At 36.1% G+C, this 18,801-nt stretch overlaps 1 protein-coding gene across 1 annotated transcript; it reads left to right on the plus strand.

Moving 5' to 3' along the window:
- Positions 1 to 2,105: 2,105 nt before the first annotated feature.
- Positions 2,106 to 18,441, plus strand: LOC134852962 (uncharacterized). Its single transcript, XM_063868854.1, has 6 exons — positions 2,106 to 2,203; positions 7,310 to 7,610; positions 8,107 to 8,343; positions 12,796 to 14,885; positions 15,899 to 17,417; positions 17,673 to 18,441. Exons 1-6 carry the CDS (start codon positions 2,120 to 2,122, stop codon positions 18,125 to 18,127), a joined length of 4,686 nt encoding a protein of 1,561 aa, XP_063724924.1. The 5' UTR covers positions 2,106 to 2,119; the 3' UTR covers positions 18,128 to 18,441.
- The last annotated feature ends 360 nt before the right edge of the window (positions 18,442 to 18,801 follow it).

Genomic DNA, 18,801 nt, shown 5'->3' on the forward strand with positions numbered 1-18,801 from the left:
TGATGCCATGGTTCAGAGCTAACATGACTGCATGGTTGTACGAGTATGCGAAAAAGCATATGTCGAAACATGGCAGAGTGTACAGTGAATATCAGCTGGACATTGGGGCAGGAGCTTTCAAGCGAGCTTTCGTGACCCATCGGAATGCAGTGACCACCGCTGTGAAAAGAATTTCCAGGACGAGCGAGCGTAGTGGAAATGAGAAGGCAGAGATGCTGAAAGAAGATTTGGAGAGAAACGTGACGTTGTGTCTCCACAACAGCTTCTGTAGAAACAGAGAATCAAACGTGGATCCCCTACCTTGCTGTAAACAGAGGGTGGAAGAGCAGAAGTGTTGGAGGACGGCTTCCAACAGCGTCAGGATAGTCAATGACGTGCTACAAGACACGGAAACCGAGAGTGCGGAGTCAGCGTCACAGGAGGAGGAAATGGAGCATTGACGAATGGTCGAGAAAACAAGAGGCGGCAAGAAAGAAAATTAGAAGAATTTAGAAGTTTTAGAACTTCTAAACGATGGAAAAAGAAGAGAACAAAGGGATGATGAAGAAAAGTTAAAACTCAGAATTGTTTTATGTGTGTGAAAAACTCAAGTGAGAAACCAAGCAACCAAGTTGTAATTGAAAACTGAAACATTTAGTTGAGTTTTGAAATTGTTGCATTTATAAATTTGCATTTTGGTTTTAGTTGAAGTGGCTTTAGAGACACTCACTTATTATTTATTTAGAAAGGCTTGAGGGAAGAGTATATTTAAATATTCCAGCCTGCATGATTGTTTTTAATCACTTAGGAAGACTGATCACTTTGTGGTGACATGAAAAACTTGAGTAACTTCTTGAGGAGGGAGGTTGTTGCATTGTTCTTTCTAACCACAAGGTCTCTTGGTTTTAATATTCAGGACAATAAACAAGCAAGATTTCCGAAGGGAAGGAGCATGGTAGGATAATTTTAGCTTGTTGGTTGGCAGGACTGTCCTGCAAGCCAACACCTTTTAAATCTAGGAGAAAAAATTTCAATCGGGACGAACAATCGATTGCGAACAGTACGAAAATCAAGATTGGAGAACGACAACGAACTACAGAATAGCAGAGAACGTTCCAAGTTGCAACTATTGTGCTGCTACAATAGTTGCAAGGCCGTTGCCAACAACGGTGAAGGGTGAGAACCAGCCTTCCGGATTGGTGTGAAATTGAACTTGAGGAGCTTGATTCACTGGATTCGAGAATCCGGAAGGGTTTCGGGACTGGAACTTTTAGCCTTTTATATAAACTTTTAGCTTCTTGTCATGTCCTGAATTGAATTTAATTAACAACTGGATTCGTTTTGATAAGGATGAGAAGCTAGGAAATGGGGGAAAGGGTTGATCCATCTTCGATGGAGATGATGATTTTTATCTACTGAACAAAAACAATAGTAATATAATAAGTAGTAGCCCTGTTTTTAGGAGTGACCTCGTGGTCTGGGGATACTGAGACCCAGCCATGAGCTCACTAATTTTGCATGTAATTCAGTTAATTTGAGCGTTCTGGTCGAAGCCGGAGAACAGTAACGTTTTTGTCGACCTGATGTAAGAAAGACCACCGAAAAGTACTGGCTTGGTAGAGACGGTGAAAAACATGCAAAGCTCTGTTTAGACGCTAGCCAGTCGTCTTAAGACTTAGTTTTGTTATCCGTCGATATGTATCTTCCGGGCGAATGTTACACTAGGAGTTGGGGGAAAGGGTTGATCCATCTTCGATGGAGATGATGATTTTTATCTACTGAACAAAAACAATAGTGATGTAATAAATAGTAGTAGCCCTGTTCTTAGGAGTGACCTCGTGGTCTGGGGATACTGAGACCCAGCCATGAGCTCACTATTTCTGCATGTAATCTAGTTAATTTGAGTGTTTTGACCGAAGCCGAAAGCAGTAACGTTTTTGTCGACCCGATGTTAGAAAAGACCACCGAAAAGTACTGGCTTGGTAGAGACGGTGAAAAGCATGCAAAGCTCTGTTTAGACGCTAGCCAGTCGTCTTAAGACCTAGTTTTGTTTTCCGTCGATATGTATCTTCTGGGCGAATGTTACACAGTTCATCTTCCTAAGGACCATATCATTTTGTCATACCTTTGTTTCAGTGCTATGTTGATCCCGATTAATTTCCACTGCTTCTTCTGGGATCAGACTGAAGAAAAGATCTGCCGTATACGCCAGCTGATATTTTATGTTAGTTTTGTTGTTTCGGACGCCTAGGTATTAATTGTTAGATTCGGATGATGAAAAAATGTGACTTTCTTCTGTTTTTTAGGCCCTCGCAAATACCTGAACCTAATTTTAGAAGATTTTAAGATACAAAACATGATTTTTTCAATAAGATAAATTGGGTGTAATTGTTTTTACGATTTAGAGAGCATATGTCTTGTAAACGGGAACTAATTTTGCAGTAATCCAATTTTACAAATCTACTAGAAAGTGTTCTTTTTTGTGAAAGTTTTTTTTGCTATTGTACAGCTGCTCCCTGGGTGAATTGGAACAGTTTCTGTTCTTGGCTTTAATGGTTTAGAGTTTAACTCCGGAACGGGGGTGATTTTTTTTCGCAAAGTGTTAAATTTCTGCCTTGAACAAATCGAGTCTTTGGATTATCGTTTGTCTGACTTTTTTATGTTATTATAATGATTGCATCTTTTCTATATATAACGATCGATTTTAGATGTGTTTTTCTGCCGATAAATTTTTTTGGTCGTCGTGGTTTCCAATTGGTAAGTTTGACATAGGTAAGTGCGTTTGCTCATGTAATTACATATGAAGGAACATTGCAAGACTTAATTTTAAAAACTGATCCTCTAACTTGCCTCTTTCGCTTTGTTCAGCTCTTTTTTTTAAAAAATGTAAGAGTGGCCGACTGCTGTGTAATTAGAACAGAAAGGTACGACAACCTTCATCGCAACTTTGATGAAACTGACAGACTTCATTGAATGAATTGAGGAGAAAAAATTCTCTTGGGTACATGCTTCTCGTCAATTTTTACCATTGCATCAAGCAAGGGTATTGCAACCTGGGTACTAGATTTTTCTTCCTGTAAATAATTTTGTTCACATAATGGTCAATTTAGAAGGCTCTTGTCAACACCCAAAAAACTGAAATTAATCTGAAAATTGTTCTAGAAAAAATCACTTTAGAAGATTTTCCATGTACTTCTTTAAAATTTTTCGGATTGTTTTCAGTTTTTGTTTAGCATGGATTTTATTATGATTTTCTGACTGTAGTGTATAAAAATTGTAACTTGTCTGATTTTTAATAAATTTACCAAGTCTGATTTTTAATAACTTTTTTATTTAGTTTTTTTTCGATTAAATGGTTTCGGCTTATGCTTTATGGCGTAATAAAATACATTGCGTAGTTTCGAGGGAAAAAATCAGGCATTACTTATGCATCAGGTATTTCAAATCAGGTATTTCCAGTAAACAACTTTTCTTACACGTTTTAACTTTTCTACAAATTGCTTTTTTATTGAATCTTCATTACCTCCAGGTTCCTTGGACTGGAGTTAACGCCGTCGCCTTTAAGCCTAATGTCTGCGGTTCGACTCTCGGCCAGACTTTGTTTTTTTTTCAGTATGTGTGCAATTGAAAAAAGGGTAATAATTGAATTGTTGGTCTTCCGTTATTCTGCTAAATTTTGTCGGCTTAGTTGCTACATCATTTATCTTGCTTTTCCTGTACCGAATTTTCATTGCAATTGCAAGTATTGTTCGTTGGAGGTTCAAGGAATCTGACTTGAAGCTTTTTAATCTATCTATACTATATTTAAATGCGAGTGACAGCTATCTCGCCATGTTTAAGCTTTTTCAACGTATTATTTTTGCATGTTTAAGAAAAGAATTTTTTCAGGTTTAATCTATATCGTATTTTGCAATGGTTAAGATTTTTTCGAGTTTGAATTCAGTGTTTATTTTTATTTCACCAATATAGAAATTAGCAACCCAATATTGGGATGCTGTCAGGCCTTCCCCAAGTGTTGCGATTTTGGCCTCCATATATGAATAACCAAATCCTTTTAGTTTACGAGATACGGCAATTTTCGAGATTTTTCAAAAATCTCTAGAAACCGTAAAATTTTAAGATTTGACAATATTTGAAATTCTCATCACTGTAGTTGGGTGTTGACAGGGTACTCTGAGGGGTTGCGAATCTTGTCTCCAAATCTCAGTTCTCAAATCCTTGTAGTTTTTGAAATATGACGCTTTAAATGATTTTTTCCAAAATTTTTTCAAAAAACTCAAGATTTAAAAAAATTCAAAAGTTTTTAAAATCTCAATCCTGTAGTGTGAAACTGTGAGGGCACTTCAGGGATTGCGAAACTTGCCTTCAAATATGACTGTCCAAGTTTTTCTAGTTTTCGAGATATGACGTTTTTTGTGACTTTTTCAAAAAACTTTCATAAAATAAAATTTTTTTTTCTTCTAAATTTAAAATTCTCATATTTGTAGTGGGGCTGTCAGAGTACTCTTTCAAAGTACTCTCATGGATTGCGAATCTTGACTCCTAATATGACTGCTCAAATCCTCGTAGTTTTCGAGATATGACATGTTTTATGTTTTTTTTTCAGAAAACTTAGATTTTAAAAATTTAATAAAATTGTGGACAATTTTAAAAGTATTGAAATTCTCAACCTTGTAGTTGGGTACTGTTAGGGTATTCTCAGGAGTTTCATGTTGCAAATTTTGGCATCCGATTGCGACTGCTCAAATGCTTATAGCTTCCGAGATGTAACGTTTGTAATGTTTTTTATTTAATGTTCTAAGAACTTGATACAAAAAATTAAGTTCCTATCTTTATATTGAGGCTTTTTCATGCCACTTCTACGGGTTGCGAGTTTTTCTGCAACTATGAGTGCTTAAATCCTGTTAGTTTTTGAGATATGACGTTTTTTGTGTTTTTCTTTTCAAAAAAGTTTTCAGAAAATTTAGGTTTAATTTTTTTCTTCGAAGTTTGGAATTCCTAATCTGATATTAGGGGTTGTCAGAGTACTCTCAGGGGTTGCAATTGTTGCCTACAAATATGAGCGCTCAAGTTTTGTAGTTCTGACGATATGTCATTTTAAAAAAAAAGAGAATTTTAATTTGAGGTGCCTCAGAATTTGAAGTTCCCATCACTGTAGTTGGGTGCTATGAGTACTCTCAGAAGTTGCAAATCTTGGGTCCAAATGCGACTGCTCCATTTTTTTTAGTTTCCGAGAAATGACGTTTTTCTGTCATTTTACAAATTATAACGAACTTAGATATAAAAAAAAGTCATAAAATTGTATAATTTTTCAAATTTTGAATTAAAAAAACTTGAATAACTTTACAAAATTTGAAATTACCAACCCTGTAATTGGGTGCTGTAAGAGTACATTCACAGGATGCAAATATTATTTCTAATATCTGCGGTATTGTGAGTTGTCATAAATTCGAAGCACCGAAGGTGCGTTACGCGCTAGTTTTATTTAAATCGTTTTTTTTTTCAGCTCAACAGGTCGCTCAAAGATAGTCGGCTGAGTTGCCATTTCACTGATTTTTCTTTTGTTGCGCTGTAGGCAACTTCCCTTATAGTTGAAATTGCAAGTGTTACTCATTTTAGTCTCAGATGGTTTTTAAAACTGTAAAGATTTTTCTATGAAATCATATTTTTTTCTCAACTTGTCTGCTCAAAGATTGTCGGCTTTGTTTCCTCTTGGTTTTGTTCCGTTGCTAGTTTAATAATCGACTTTTTCGGATTGTCAGCCTAGAATGACCTTCTATTGAGACATATCAAGACTTATTTTTTGGTTGAACTAGTTTTTTACAACGTTTTCTATTTTTTCGACTTCTTATTCGCCTCTGTGAAAACTTTTTTATTTTTTGGAAAATTGTACTGCTAAGTTTGAGATTGAGGGTTCCCTAATTTTTGATGAAAAAGTTCTCGCTTGAAAAAGTTTACAATTATTGAAATTTTGCTAGTTTTTTGAAAATTTGTGAAAACTACCCTGTCAAATCTGATTTAGAGGGCTCAATCGAATAAAGGTGTTCGAAAATTTCTCTGCTGACTGGTTTTGTTTTCTATGTGCCAAATCTGCTAATTTATCCGTGTTAATCAATCAAACGGAGATGCAATCTCCCCTGCTAAAGCGTGTTCTCCCTACATGTAATAGGTAGCAGGTAAAAGTCCAATTTTTGACCTTTTGACATGGAAAATTACGCATTACATTCTTTTAAATATTATCAATCAGATACCTCCAGTTTTAGCTGGCCTTTTGTGTTTAATTACGGTTAAGCGTTCATGGCGCAGGTGCAAGGGCATGTGAAGTTTTATCTCGACATCTGAGGTTGAGCTCAAGCACATAGCAGAATTCTACTTTTTTTGCTTTTATTTACGTTTTACTATGTGACTCTTTTAGAGCTCTTTAGCCTTTTTCTCTTTTTGTTGGTGAAATGTTTTTTCGTTTGTGTTAAATTCTGATTCTACGATTAGGTCCCCGTGCCGTCGGCGGGCTTTGCTTTTACTGTACTTAAATAACAGGACTCCATTCTCAATTGAAGTTTGTGAAAGACGTCTCATTCGTTTTTCATGCGTATTTCAAGCCTCATTCATTTTTCTTTCTTAACGCCTACAATTAGGCAATTAGCCCAATAAGAAAACTGCTTAGTTTAGTATAAATATCGACCAGATCCTCTCATCGCGCCACGAACAAAAAACGGTTCAATGTGAAAAAAGAATCCTGCAATGTTTTTCAATTAGCCATTTTCGCTGAGATCTATGATATGAATATGACTAGAGCATTCTGGTAAGCTATAACGAAACCCTTGCCGAATCTATTTTACAATCAGCTCTTGCCGCTCAGATCAACGACACTACTCTTTGAATCTAATTTCCTATATTTTTTTACCAATTAATTTCGTTTATTTGTTTCTTTTTGGCGGACAATTAGAGATTCTAGACAATGATTCTGTTGTGTCGCGAAATGAATATTTGTTCATCTACAGATCTGACTGAAAATTTGTATCCAGTTCAAGTGTGTTGTCTGCCTTTTTCTAGGCTAGTCGACAGTAAAATGTCAGCAACACGAGGCCAAACTGTGCTCTGGATAGGCGTAAACTTTGGTGTGTAGGTCCCTGGAGTTCAGAGACAAGGATTAAACATGTTAAAAATTTTTCGTAACAATCTAAGAAAACGAAAGAACAAAGAGTGTCCTTGTTGCGGAATACGCTTGCAATTCACAAAATACACAGTTTGGCCTCGTAATGAAAATCTACTCATTTTTGCTCTGATCATTTTTTAATCAGGGGTTTTGGATTGAAATTGTTTTGTTTAGTTACCTCGGACTGAATTTGTGGAGCTCAATAAAGACGAAACTATTTTGTCGTACCTTCGAAAGTTTTTTGCTCAATTTGCTTGTTGTTCTCGTCTGCACGCGTTTGTAGGCAGGAAGCTTTTCAAGGACCAATCATTGAAAGCTTTCATGGAACTTGCATATACACACGAAGGAAAAGATCCCATTAATTTGTTGGCTGTTCAGAGAAGAAAACTCGATATGCGGCAAGTTACTGTGTATTTGCAACTCCAGTCTGTCTACGTGTTCAAATCGAGGCCCCTGAAGTTGGATTTTCTTATCAGTAAGTTATCTGATCTCTTTGTTGCAAGCAGGTGAACAATCGGCTTACACTAAAGCGTATGCCAATCGCACATAGTGAAAGTTCATTCCATTTTTGAGAGATAAGCGAGAGGAACGAAGGCTCGACAATAACGTGCAGTTTTTGATCAATAACTTTTTTTTTAAAATGCCCTTCAGCTTGTCTCGAAAAATTAGATATATTCAAGGAGAGCTCCAAAGCTTTATATGCTTAATAAACTGGAAAAGTTTTGGACTTATAAAATCTGAAATCATTGCGGTTAAAGGCTTTGCTTTTCAACCAGTCAGAATCGACATTTCGCACGCTGACCTAATGCGTAATTTTTGAGATCATTTTTATGGGAATATACATTGGTACGTCGATGGGGATTTGTTCTCTTGATCATTCTTTTCAGTTTTATAGACTGTAGACAAAAGACGAGTCGCCTCAAAAAATAATAACTGCCCTTCAGAAATTTTTCAAATCTAATTGCTTTTAGGTACTAGAATTGAAGACATCAAGAGTTTTATCGAAACTACCTATGACATACCGAAAGATTCGCAGTCACTATACTCGAGCGAAGATGATTTAGCACCGCTGAGGAAACATCACAAGTTAGAAGACTTGTTAAGCTTAGAAGACTTGAATGCTTACTGTAGGAGTTCGAAATATCGAGCGGTTGTTGAGTTGTTGCTGTTCATTGAGGCGCTTGGTGGAAGAAAAGACATTCATACAGGTAACTCTAATTCATACTGTGTACTGCTCAAAGGTTTTAGAAAGAAAGAAACAAACAAAAGAAAGAACATTTATTTCTCTAAAATCAAATTAAATGTAATATAATTTGTATCAATAATTGATTAATTTGATACTGGAGGGGATAGGCAAAAGGCATATTCCTTGCCTATATATTTTCTAACCTGGATTGATTAAGCAAACATTGACAGTAAACAGCATTTTAATTGCAAAGAACAGAAAAGAAAAAACTATTTACAGCACAACATTTTCCCCTTTTCTTCATGCATCGTACTAGGAAAAGCAAGTTTATTAGATATGAGCGCACACAAATTGATAGCACTTATCATTTTCAAGCAAACGAGATATATAAGATTATTAATAATGAAAAATATAAAGAAAAAAATCATTTATTTTCGTTGGCTTTTTGAAGGTTCGTAAAAATCGCAGTTTCTTAAAACGAAAACAGGTTTTCAAGCTTATAATAAGAGCAGCAGACACAAAATGAGTGTCTGGTCACAATTGAAAACTTTGATCGTGATAAAATAATATAAATCTTTATATTTTTTTTTTGTTTTTTTTTTTAACTTTGATTATTTTCCCAAATTCAGAAAAAAAACGTGATTTCTCGAAAACGAGAAGGTTCTGAGAGTCTATGTTTTGGGGTTGAACCCGTAGTCTCGAGCATGTGTCATGTGGCATCTGACCACACGGTTTCAAATCCACAAGTCAATAGAAAAACGCAATAGATCTTACGAGTTCTTTTAATTTTTCAAGGAAGGGGAAAATTACAGAATCGAGAAAAAAATATTAACTCATAAACGAAAAACTAAGGTCTTTGCAATTTCCTGCGTGCAGATAAAAGTAGTTGATTTTCAGATACGAATATACTTTCCATTCGTTCTCATTACATGGTTACCAAGTATATAATTTTCTTTAAATTTTCATCATACAGAGAATTGTTTCCAACACCAACTGGTAACACATCATGTTCACTCAAAATATACATTAATTTTGACCCTCTATTAGCGAGGGAGCAGGATGAAGCTCATGAATGGACAAAATTTTTTTATCTATGAATAATTGAGTGATAGTTTCGAATTGTTTTGAAGTAAATTATGCGCTTAATTTTTCGTTGTATCATTAAAATTTGATTTAACATCGTGAAACTGGTACAACCGCAAACCAGCAAACCGTTTTGTAATTATCTACTGTTAGACCTAAATACATGAAGTCTAAGGACCATACGCAATAATATCAAGGACAACATTAAGGTTGGAAGCACTTTTTTTGTCGAAATTAATAATGTTCGTTCTATCAATATTTAAAGATATTTTATTAACCTTCAGCCAGTTAGAAAACTTTTCAATATGTGACTGAAAGAATTCAAACGCAATGCTATCTTAAGCCATTGTTTGTCATCTGCAAATAGAAAGCCGTTTGAGTTTGAAGCTGCTTGATGCATATCATTTATGTAAATAAAATTTTTGGTCGAAGTACAGACCGTTGTGGCACACGAGTGCTGGCTGTGAGCCAATTAGACGTCGTATTTTCTATTTGAACAAATTGTCGCCTGTCTGATAGATAGCGTTTCAACCATTTGTAGCAGTTTTAATTTCATAGCATTTCAATTTGTATCAAACGCTTTCTTTAAATGAATGAAAAAACTGTATCTCGGATTTTTTTCAACTCCTAACCATATTCACTCAGTTAATTCAGCTAAAGCGTCAATGGTTTTGTATTTTTTGTCGAAATCCAAAGAATTGTATTTTTCTCGAAATCATCAATGGTTTTGTATTTTTGTCGAAATCCAAATTGGCGTTCATAGAGTATTTTAATTTTTCGAGGTAATTATAGAGCCTTGAGTACAGGGCTGTCTCAATAATTTTACCAAAACTATGTAATTATTTGCTGTCACCTTTATGCAATGGTAAAGTTTTAGCCTTTTTAAGCGCTTGTGGAACTATACCTGAGCGGAACGAAATATTTGGTACATGTCATATAAGGCGCAGTTACATGGCAAATTTTGTCAAAAAAAGATTACTTATTTCTTCAATGCTGCTTGAGTGCTTTAGGCTTAAGGTTATTGATTATGTTTAACATCTCGAAAAGTGACCAATCGAAAAGGTACATTGAAGGTACTTTGACCTATATTCTCAATTGAACAAAAATGCTGATCAGTTTCTATAGAATTATCCAGTTTCATCCATATTGATGCAACAATTGCGGTAATATTAGATGGTTTCGACGTTTTTCCTGCTATTTCATTTAAATTTAAATGAACTTGTCTCGAGTCTCCAATAGTTTCCGTTTTTTTTGTGGAAAAAATAATCTCCCTTTGATGTTTCAGCCTTTCGCTGTTCCCGCAAAAACTTTTTGCTCAAAACTGTTTTTTCCTTTTTCCATTCTCTACATTTGTTTGGTTTCGTTTTATAATGACATATTTTAAGCTTTTATCAAATCGAGTTTTGTTGGTTTTGCATGTTCTTTTCGTTGTTTTGAGTGGTGTATACGTATTCAGTGATATCGTGAGAATCACTAAACAAATTGTATGCATCATTTACACAGGTTACATATCAGTATTTAGACAACCGCGTATTCAGACTGCTCAGTATTTAGACAAATACTGTTTCAACCAATCAGAATCGAGACAAAGAAGAAATTAATAAATAATTATTATTTATTTTGGATTATTATGTTTTTTCTCGATTCTGATTGGTTCATACAGTATTTGTCTAAATACTGACGAGTATGAATACGCGGCTGTCTAAATACTGGCTGCACTCCATTTACACAGTAGATCAGAAGACTCCAGTCTTTGTTTATACAAGGATAGGATTTTTGATTGCGCGAACATTAGCCAATTAGATTGAACATAAATAGTTTTTATTTTTAATGCACTTTGATTTTGTTGATGTCTCAGGTTTCGATGTCATTAGAGGACATGCCGGAAAAATTAATGAAACAAGAGTTGATATCTAGCAAAGAGTAGTCCAGAAGTTAAAAGCCTTCAATCATGCCTTGGATTTTATATAGTCTTTACTAAGCCTTCCAGATAAAGTGGATTGTCCCCTCGCGAATCCAGCATGAATTTATCCGTCCATCATTTTTCTTATACGAAGGAAGTTTGCTCTTGCTCTGGTCGTATCTTCAAATATTTTGACCTTCTGATAGTTTGTATCTTGTTGAAGGCTTTACTTTTTCCTTAGAATGTTTTTCTTCGCCACGCCACGAGAAAAACAAACAATAATTGGCCTAACAGCGTTGGGTCGAGATTGTAACCTGTGTGAAATTGATACGTCTTTGTCGTTCACAGTTGCCGTAATTGCGTTAACAATTTCCAAAACCTTCTTCAGATTAGCAATAGAATCGTTGATACTATACTGTTTGGCTTGTTGCCTTCATCGCGTGTTTCCGACATCTCCAAACTTTTAAGGTTAGCACGTTTATTATAAGAATCAAGGAGCTCTGCATCTGATTGCGCTTCAAAACCTGCTCTGTCTTCTAGTTGGAATGAAATTTTTCAGCAGCACATTCAGTTCAGATCGGAGTTTGTCAATGATAGTTGGCACAGTAGACTCAAGTGACTCTGATATTTTTGCTTTTATCATTGTTGCCATGTAATTATCTACTTTTTTGCTCACCTCTTGGCATGGACTTAGTGATGTTCTTCGTCTTTTCTTTTCCAGTTTAGCGATCGGAGTTTGATCTACGTATCGGAGAGCAGGGATATCAGTATTCGTTTCATTAGTTAGAGAACTTTAATTTTCGGAACTCATTCCCAGCTTTTGTTAATAAGTTTGTCACAATATTAAGGCTATTTCAAAAAAGTAAAAATCATAATAACTAAAGGCAATCAGTTTTTGATCCAAGCCTGAAAAATTAAATCCAGTTTTGTCGCAAAAACAGTTTTACCTTCTTTATCCGCTTTATTAAACTGCATTTTTTACTTGGATACAAGTGACTCATAATTGATTCAGGATATCCAAGACGCTGTTCAATAATTCAGCAATAAAAATATAAAGTTTTGTTTTGTGTCAATGAACAAAATGAAGACACTGGTATAGGTCGCGAAGACACTTATATAGTTCTATTTTAGTGTCAAGGAACGCAAAGGAGACGCTTAAATAGGGGGAGCGGCGGTGAAGTGGTTACAGCTCTCAGTCGAAAGGTCGGATGTTCGAAGCCCTTGCTCGTTCGATGATCCGTGCTCGTTGCTTGAGGGTGAAGCAACATTACCCAGCCCAGAAAAATAACCAAAAAATTGCATGTAGTTCTTAAACAGGTGCACAACAGCGGTTCGCCGTGACGAGCTGTACAGATCTTGTGTTGGTCCTTCCCCCGTGGATAAATGGTCTTAATGGATGTAAATAGGTCGTAATAAATTTTTTGCTGTTTGACTTCAGATTTGTTTGAAGTTCAATTTAAATATTGACTGCAATAAATTTTTGTTTAGTTGATATGAAATCCAAAATTCCAGTGCCAATGCTGGCAAACAAAATGGCTGGAAAGGAAAAAGTTGAAGAAAACAAAATGGCTGAAAATGAAAAAGTTGGAGAAACGAAAATTGCTGAAAAGGAAAAAGTTGGAGAAAACAAAATTGCTAGAAACGAAACTGCAGAAAACAAAATTGCTGAAAAAGAAAAAGTTGGAGAATCAGAAACGAAGTGTAATGTTACGTTGATGCCGCTGGTTTTGAAATCGGAGCGACCTGCTAATGCGAACGACATCAAGTACGGGCTCGATGTCATTAAAAGGACGAGTGTAAGTGATTCACCCATCGTCCCGAAGCGCAATCGAATGTCAAATTCTTCTAGCAATTCAAGAAGCAAACGTAATGGACACTTTTTTGACGAGCCTGAGATGAATCTGCCGGTCGAAGCTGAAGAAATTTTTAATATTTATGACAGTAGTGGAAGCACAAAAGACACGATCAAAGCGTCGGAGCTTTCTGAGCACAAGAAAAGAAGATTAAAAGTTGATAAATTTGAAAGTTTTGAAGGACAAGACAGTAATGGTCCGAATACACGGAATCACAAACCTCGATCTGAAAAATTTACGGAGTCTAATTACGTAGCAATGGGTGACTATCTAGTTAGTTCAGTGGATCTATCGGAAATCCAGAAAACGGGATCGGAGGCTAACGTGCAAACAAATTACTTGAACATGGACGGGAATGAGAAAATGAGCCGTTTTGAGGAAAATCAGAAAGAACAATTCAATGGTAACTTTATGTCTAATTACATGGAAATGGGATGGGAAGAGTCCTGTTCTTTCAGTCGCAGCAATTCTGGAAGCATGAAACGCAGTAATCATGAATGGCCTAATCGCATTGAAATTTTAGATGAAGAAAAACACGATTCGGGAAGTTCTACGCAACTGCAGAAACTGGACTCAAACAATGCACTGCAGTCTAATTACTGCTTAACGATGGATGGCAATCCGTGTAATTGCGAAACTTGTAAAAGAGCAGCAGAGGAAGAAGAATATTTCCTGTTCTGGGAAAAGGTGATGAAAGAGCAACAAGGATATGAGGAAGCAAACCTACCCAGTCGTCCGAAGGATCAATCATCTTCATTGATGATCTCAAATTACATCGATATGAGTGGAAGTCTAAACAGTTCAACGGGCTTTGAGGAACAGGAAAAAATAAACTTTGATTTAAAGTACGGACATAATGCTTGGAGAAAATGTGCCGTAGGAATTGGCGAAAACCCATCTGCTTTTTGGAAGCAGAAGTTTCCACCGGTCGCTTTTAACAAAACCAATGAAAACTGGCGGTTCAGTGTTGCGAACTTATATACATCAAGTCCTACGGACGGCTATATAGAGCGCTACCCCATAAATTCCGGCTTTCAATCCCGTTACTGTGAATTGGGTTGTGAGTTTTGTGGTATGCGTGTTCGCTGTCTAACCAAGACGGAACGCCAGAATCGGCTATTGAAACACACCAATTCATTCAAAAAAAGTCAGATAATATGTGAGAATTTGGAAGATGTTTCTGAACGCCAAATGGGAAAGAAGTTGAATGAAGTCAATGCTAATGCAAAAAATTCGGCGAATGTTTCTGAACCTCAAACAAAGAAATCTGAAAGTGATTTGCGTTCAAATTATCTGAAAAATGAAGCTAAAGAAGCTGTTTCACTTAAAATGCCATACAATAGCCGCGTCACCGGAGACCAAAAAGAGCAACCGAGCTCTGGTAAGGTTCGTCGTTTCAGAAAATTAAGAAATGGAGCAAAGAGAGCTGTCATGGCTAACGATAGTATGTCCGAGAATGATCAAGAAAAAGAGAAGCCAGAATTGGGAGCTGATGCTAAGTCCAGCTCCGAGGAAAAGCGTTGGAAATTCTGGAAACCACCTGAAACAGGATTTAAAACAGACTTAACGGAACCCGTCGTTGAAAGGCCGCCGATTCAAGTGGAATGGAGAGACAATGTTCTTACCATATCGAAACTTGGAAGGAAAAACCAGCCGAGAAAAGTTCCGTTTGGAGCGGTGAAGAAACAAACGTCCTTTGAGCAGATGGGTTTTGACGAATTGAAGGTAAGTGGCCTTGAACTTAGTGGATAAAAGGATTATTAGAAAGGTAATAGTCAAAAGTAAGATATAAATAAAAATCTGGTTTGGTAGATCATTGAAAAATAATGTTTTTTTTTATAAAAGCAAACGGATATTCTGTCATTTAATCGTCTTTGGTTATTAAGTGTTAGTTAATGTAGTGAAGGCACTTTTATAAGTCATGTCTGATTAATTTTTTCAGGAAGTTTTTGTTCACACTCATATTTGATTTTAGATTCGTGAAAGAATGTTAGGTTCAAAAGTTGATTTTAATTGTCATAGTTGCAGCGGAATAAAAAAATCCTAGTGACAATAGGAAAGCTTGCACAAAAAGGACAATCCCTTTCTTTAACAATCCCCTTAGGGTAGTAATACCCTCCACCTTTTCGCAAAAAAAAGGGGGATACTTAAAACGATGGTAGCAAGACAATCTGCCCTAATACAATCTACCCTATGCCATTCTACCCTTTATACCAAATTAATCTAATTTAATCGTCAGCGCATTTATATCTGACCAATGGAACTGTGTATAGAACAGAGGGTAGATTAGCATAAGGTAGATTGGCATAGGGTAAATTGGAATATAGGTTAGATTAGTAAAGGGTGGAATGGCATAGGGTAGAGAGGAGTAGGATAGATTGTCATGGATCTAAAAAAGGTTTCTGTTTTCTTGGGTTATTTCGACCAAAACATTACGAGGCCAAATGTGCACTGGATAGGCGCACAGTTTGGTGTGTGTAAGTCTCTGGAATCCAGAGACAAGTATTTAAACATGTTAAATTTTTGTCGGAACGATCAAAGAACAGGAAAACGATGGAAGAGCAAAGAGAGCGTCATTGTTGCGGCCGCGTAATGATAATCATAAAAGATTCTTGAAAACGAAAGAACTTTAGGGTGGTATTTTTTCCTTGAACTTGAGAAAACTTCTTTAAAAATCTTTTTTTTTGTTCTTGGGTTGTTGTCTTGACACTCTAACATGTCTGTTGGCTATGATTTAGATTAGCAATCGAAGCAGCGAATTGTCAGCAGAGGAGAAGCGAAAAGCTTTTGCGAAGAAATCATTTTCGCTCGATTGTGCAAAAGAGCCGAAAGACCTGGGAAAATTCGCCAATGCTGAAGCTCAGTTGATGATCGCCAAATTTAATATACAGAAATTAGAACAGGATATAGGCAATGAAGAGTTAATCCAAGTTGATATGTATGCATTTTCGGAGAGAGTTGGACAGATTCGAGCGTCAATTGATACCATAGTACATAATGTAGAAATGCAATCACAATCTCGAAGCGAGTCTCGAAACGATCTGCAATCGTCTGAAAAAGATAGCACCGACCGCAGTATGATCGAAAAATTTCGAAATCAGAGAAATGCGCATAGAGAGTTCTCTAGTGTACAGTTCAATAACAGTCCAGAAAAGGGAGTAGGAGTGCATGCATGTAAAGGTCTGGCGCATTGTCGAGCTTGCTTAATTGAGGAATGCGAACGCTTAAGAAATGTTGAATTGAAGCGAATTGGTCAAGCCCTGACAAAGACTAAATGGCGGAAATTTGAGAAAGAACCGGTCAGAGAGAATAAGTGCTCGGAGCCGAAATGGGATTCAAGATATGTGAAGGACAAAGATTCAGCACTCGGAGAGTATGGTCGATTCGATCCGTCTGCTGATTTGACCTTGAACTCTGGACTACTATGCACTAGATACTTTTCACCAGATGCCAAGGAGGATCGTGGTGGAAGGAAATTACTACGAAAGCAGAAAACAGTTGAAGAAGTGGGTTCTGAAACTACAAGCATTGGCAGCATTGATTCGAAGTGTTTTGAGTCGAGTTCAGGTAGTAGCCTTGATCTCACAATCGAAATTTCTTCCCTTAAAAAGTTGACGACAGAACCGAAAAAACTGGACATCGGAAAAAATTCAGTATCATCTGACCAAGATAGAAGTCAGGAAACTGATGTGGAGAATTGTTCGTCCAAGCTTCTAAATTTACGTGGTGCTAAAAGAGACAACCTAGGCCAAAAACAGAAAGGTGACGAATTTTATAGGGAAACTAACAAAGAAAACGTGAAAAAATCAAAACGTTCTGAGTCGAAAACCAAGCCTGAGTATCCGGACGAAGTTTGCAAAGATATGGAGCAGAACTTTGACCAATCCGCGAAAAAAAATAACTACGAATTTGAGAAAATAAATAAAAAAGGATACAAAATAGATTGTAAAGAGACAGTTGACGAAGCGACTGGGATGTATTTAAAGTCTCATTGGTCCGAAAAGCTGTATACTGGAAATTTTTGTAGTGAAAAGGCTGACGAAGAGACTGTTGCGTTGATTGATTTGAAAGAGTGCTCAAGTCCTTGCCATCCGTTTTATGATCACTTCGAAGTCGTGCTAGGTTGGATGGATTGTACGGTAGGTCTTTCAATTGAAGTAAAATATCAAATCAACATGTCAGGGAAAATATATACAGTTGAGAAAGCACTGTATAGACCGAATCAAAAGCTGGAGCAGTATTTCAACTTGGAAAAAGGTCAGGTTTCGGAATTTTTACGAAAAAATCAATACTGGGCTAAGATGTATTAACCATTTTTTCTGCACTAAGATCCCATGTTGTTTCTTTTATTAGTTGCGAAATCATCTTAACTTAAGAATTTCGAATAGGAGCTTTGAAATGTATTTTGGCTACTTGAAGTAGATTTTTGAAAAGGATCTTTGACAATTTGAAAAATTTCATGTTTTTATTTTTCTTGAAATCTGCTGTAAACCATTCCGAACCCCGACAAAGGCTTGACGAGCTACAAAAAAGCGACGGACGGAGCCAAAATGGACAAATCTGATTGGATCGTGGAAATAAAGCCTATTTATGTTTATTACGCAACTAAATCGAAAAAGGCTGAGGATATTTTTAAAGACGGTTTTAATCACGCCACAGACGAAGATTTGAAAATAGCGGGAGAAAAGTTAATTTTTGCCGGAAATCCAGAAGCAGCGGTGATTTGTGGAAAATCAGGAAAACTGGATAATCCTGACAATTGTGTTATTATGTGTGAATTGATTCCAGGGTTTTCCAGGAGAAATTGTGTTCACGATTTGATGGATGTGGATAATTGCGCGTGTGATTTTCACGTGATTAAAGGTGTTAACAATGTGCGCGAGGATGATGGGTTTTTTTACGTGCGAAGAGTGAACAGTCGAGTTTTGCCACTTTACCAATTGAGTTTTCGGGATGAAAAAAAGTGAAGCAAAACTGAGTTAACTTCTGATTGACTTTGTTTTAACTTCTTAAATTGAATCTTGAGAATTGTTGTGGAAACTATGAATATGTAGAATGGGCAACAAGCAGGAGATTAACATTGGTTTTATGGAACTGATTTGAAAAGTTGTATTTAAATGAATGAATTGATTTTGAACGTTTTGATATACTTGAATTGTGTCTAATAACTTGATGTACAAAATGTCTGTAAAAATGAATTAGTTGTAGATGACTCCAATCAAAATTCAATACCAAATCTAGTTCTATCTTTATCTATTAAAATCGGATCTATTACCAAAAAATTGACCAAATTAGATAATTTATTTTTTATGAAGTTTTATCATCAACAAGACAGGGTGACCAAATAGTTGGTTAATGATCTTTCTGCTCTGCTTAAGCGTCCATCTTTGTAGGTTCAGCTCGAGAGACCATAGATTATTTCAAGTGATTTATATGAAAGATTTAAATAATTATCAGAATAAATCACGAACTGCTAACAAGTAGCTCAAAATGTTCCGACCACAACTGTTGTGGTAAATAATTTCAAAAATCTGATAAAAAACCTATCTATCTATCTATCTATCTATCTATATATGTCTACCTATACTATATTTAAATGCGTGTGACAGCTATCTTCCATGTTCAAGCATAATAATTTTGC

Source organism: Symsagittifera roscoffensis, chromosome 8, assembly GCF_963678635.1.
Source record: "Symsagittifera roscoffensis chromosome 8, txSymRosc1.1, whole genome shotgun sequence".
Classification (NCBI taxonomy): domain Eukaryota; kingdom Metazoa; phylum Xenacoelomorpha; order Acoela; family Convolutidae; genus Symsagittifera; species Symsagittifera roscoffensis.

What these genes read in the sequence shown, in the direction of transcription:
- LOC134852962 (XM_063868854.1), top strand. Translation starts at nt 2,120, where the DNA reads ATGTTGATCCCGATTAATTTCCACTGCTTCTTCTGGGATCAGACTGAA. An exon ending in TACGCCAGCTGATATTTTAT is followed by an intron (nt 2,204 to 7,309) that starts GTTAGTTTTGTT and finishes TGTTTTGTTTAG; the next exon opens with TTACCTCGGACTGAATTTGT. An exon ending in TGGGTTTTGACGAATTGAAG is followed by an intron (nt 14,886 to 15,898) that starts GTAAGTGGCCTT and finishes GCTATGATTTAG; the next exon opens with ATTAGCAATCGAAGCAGCGA.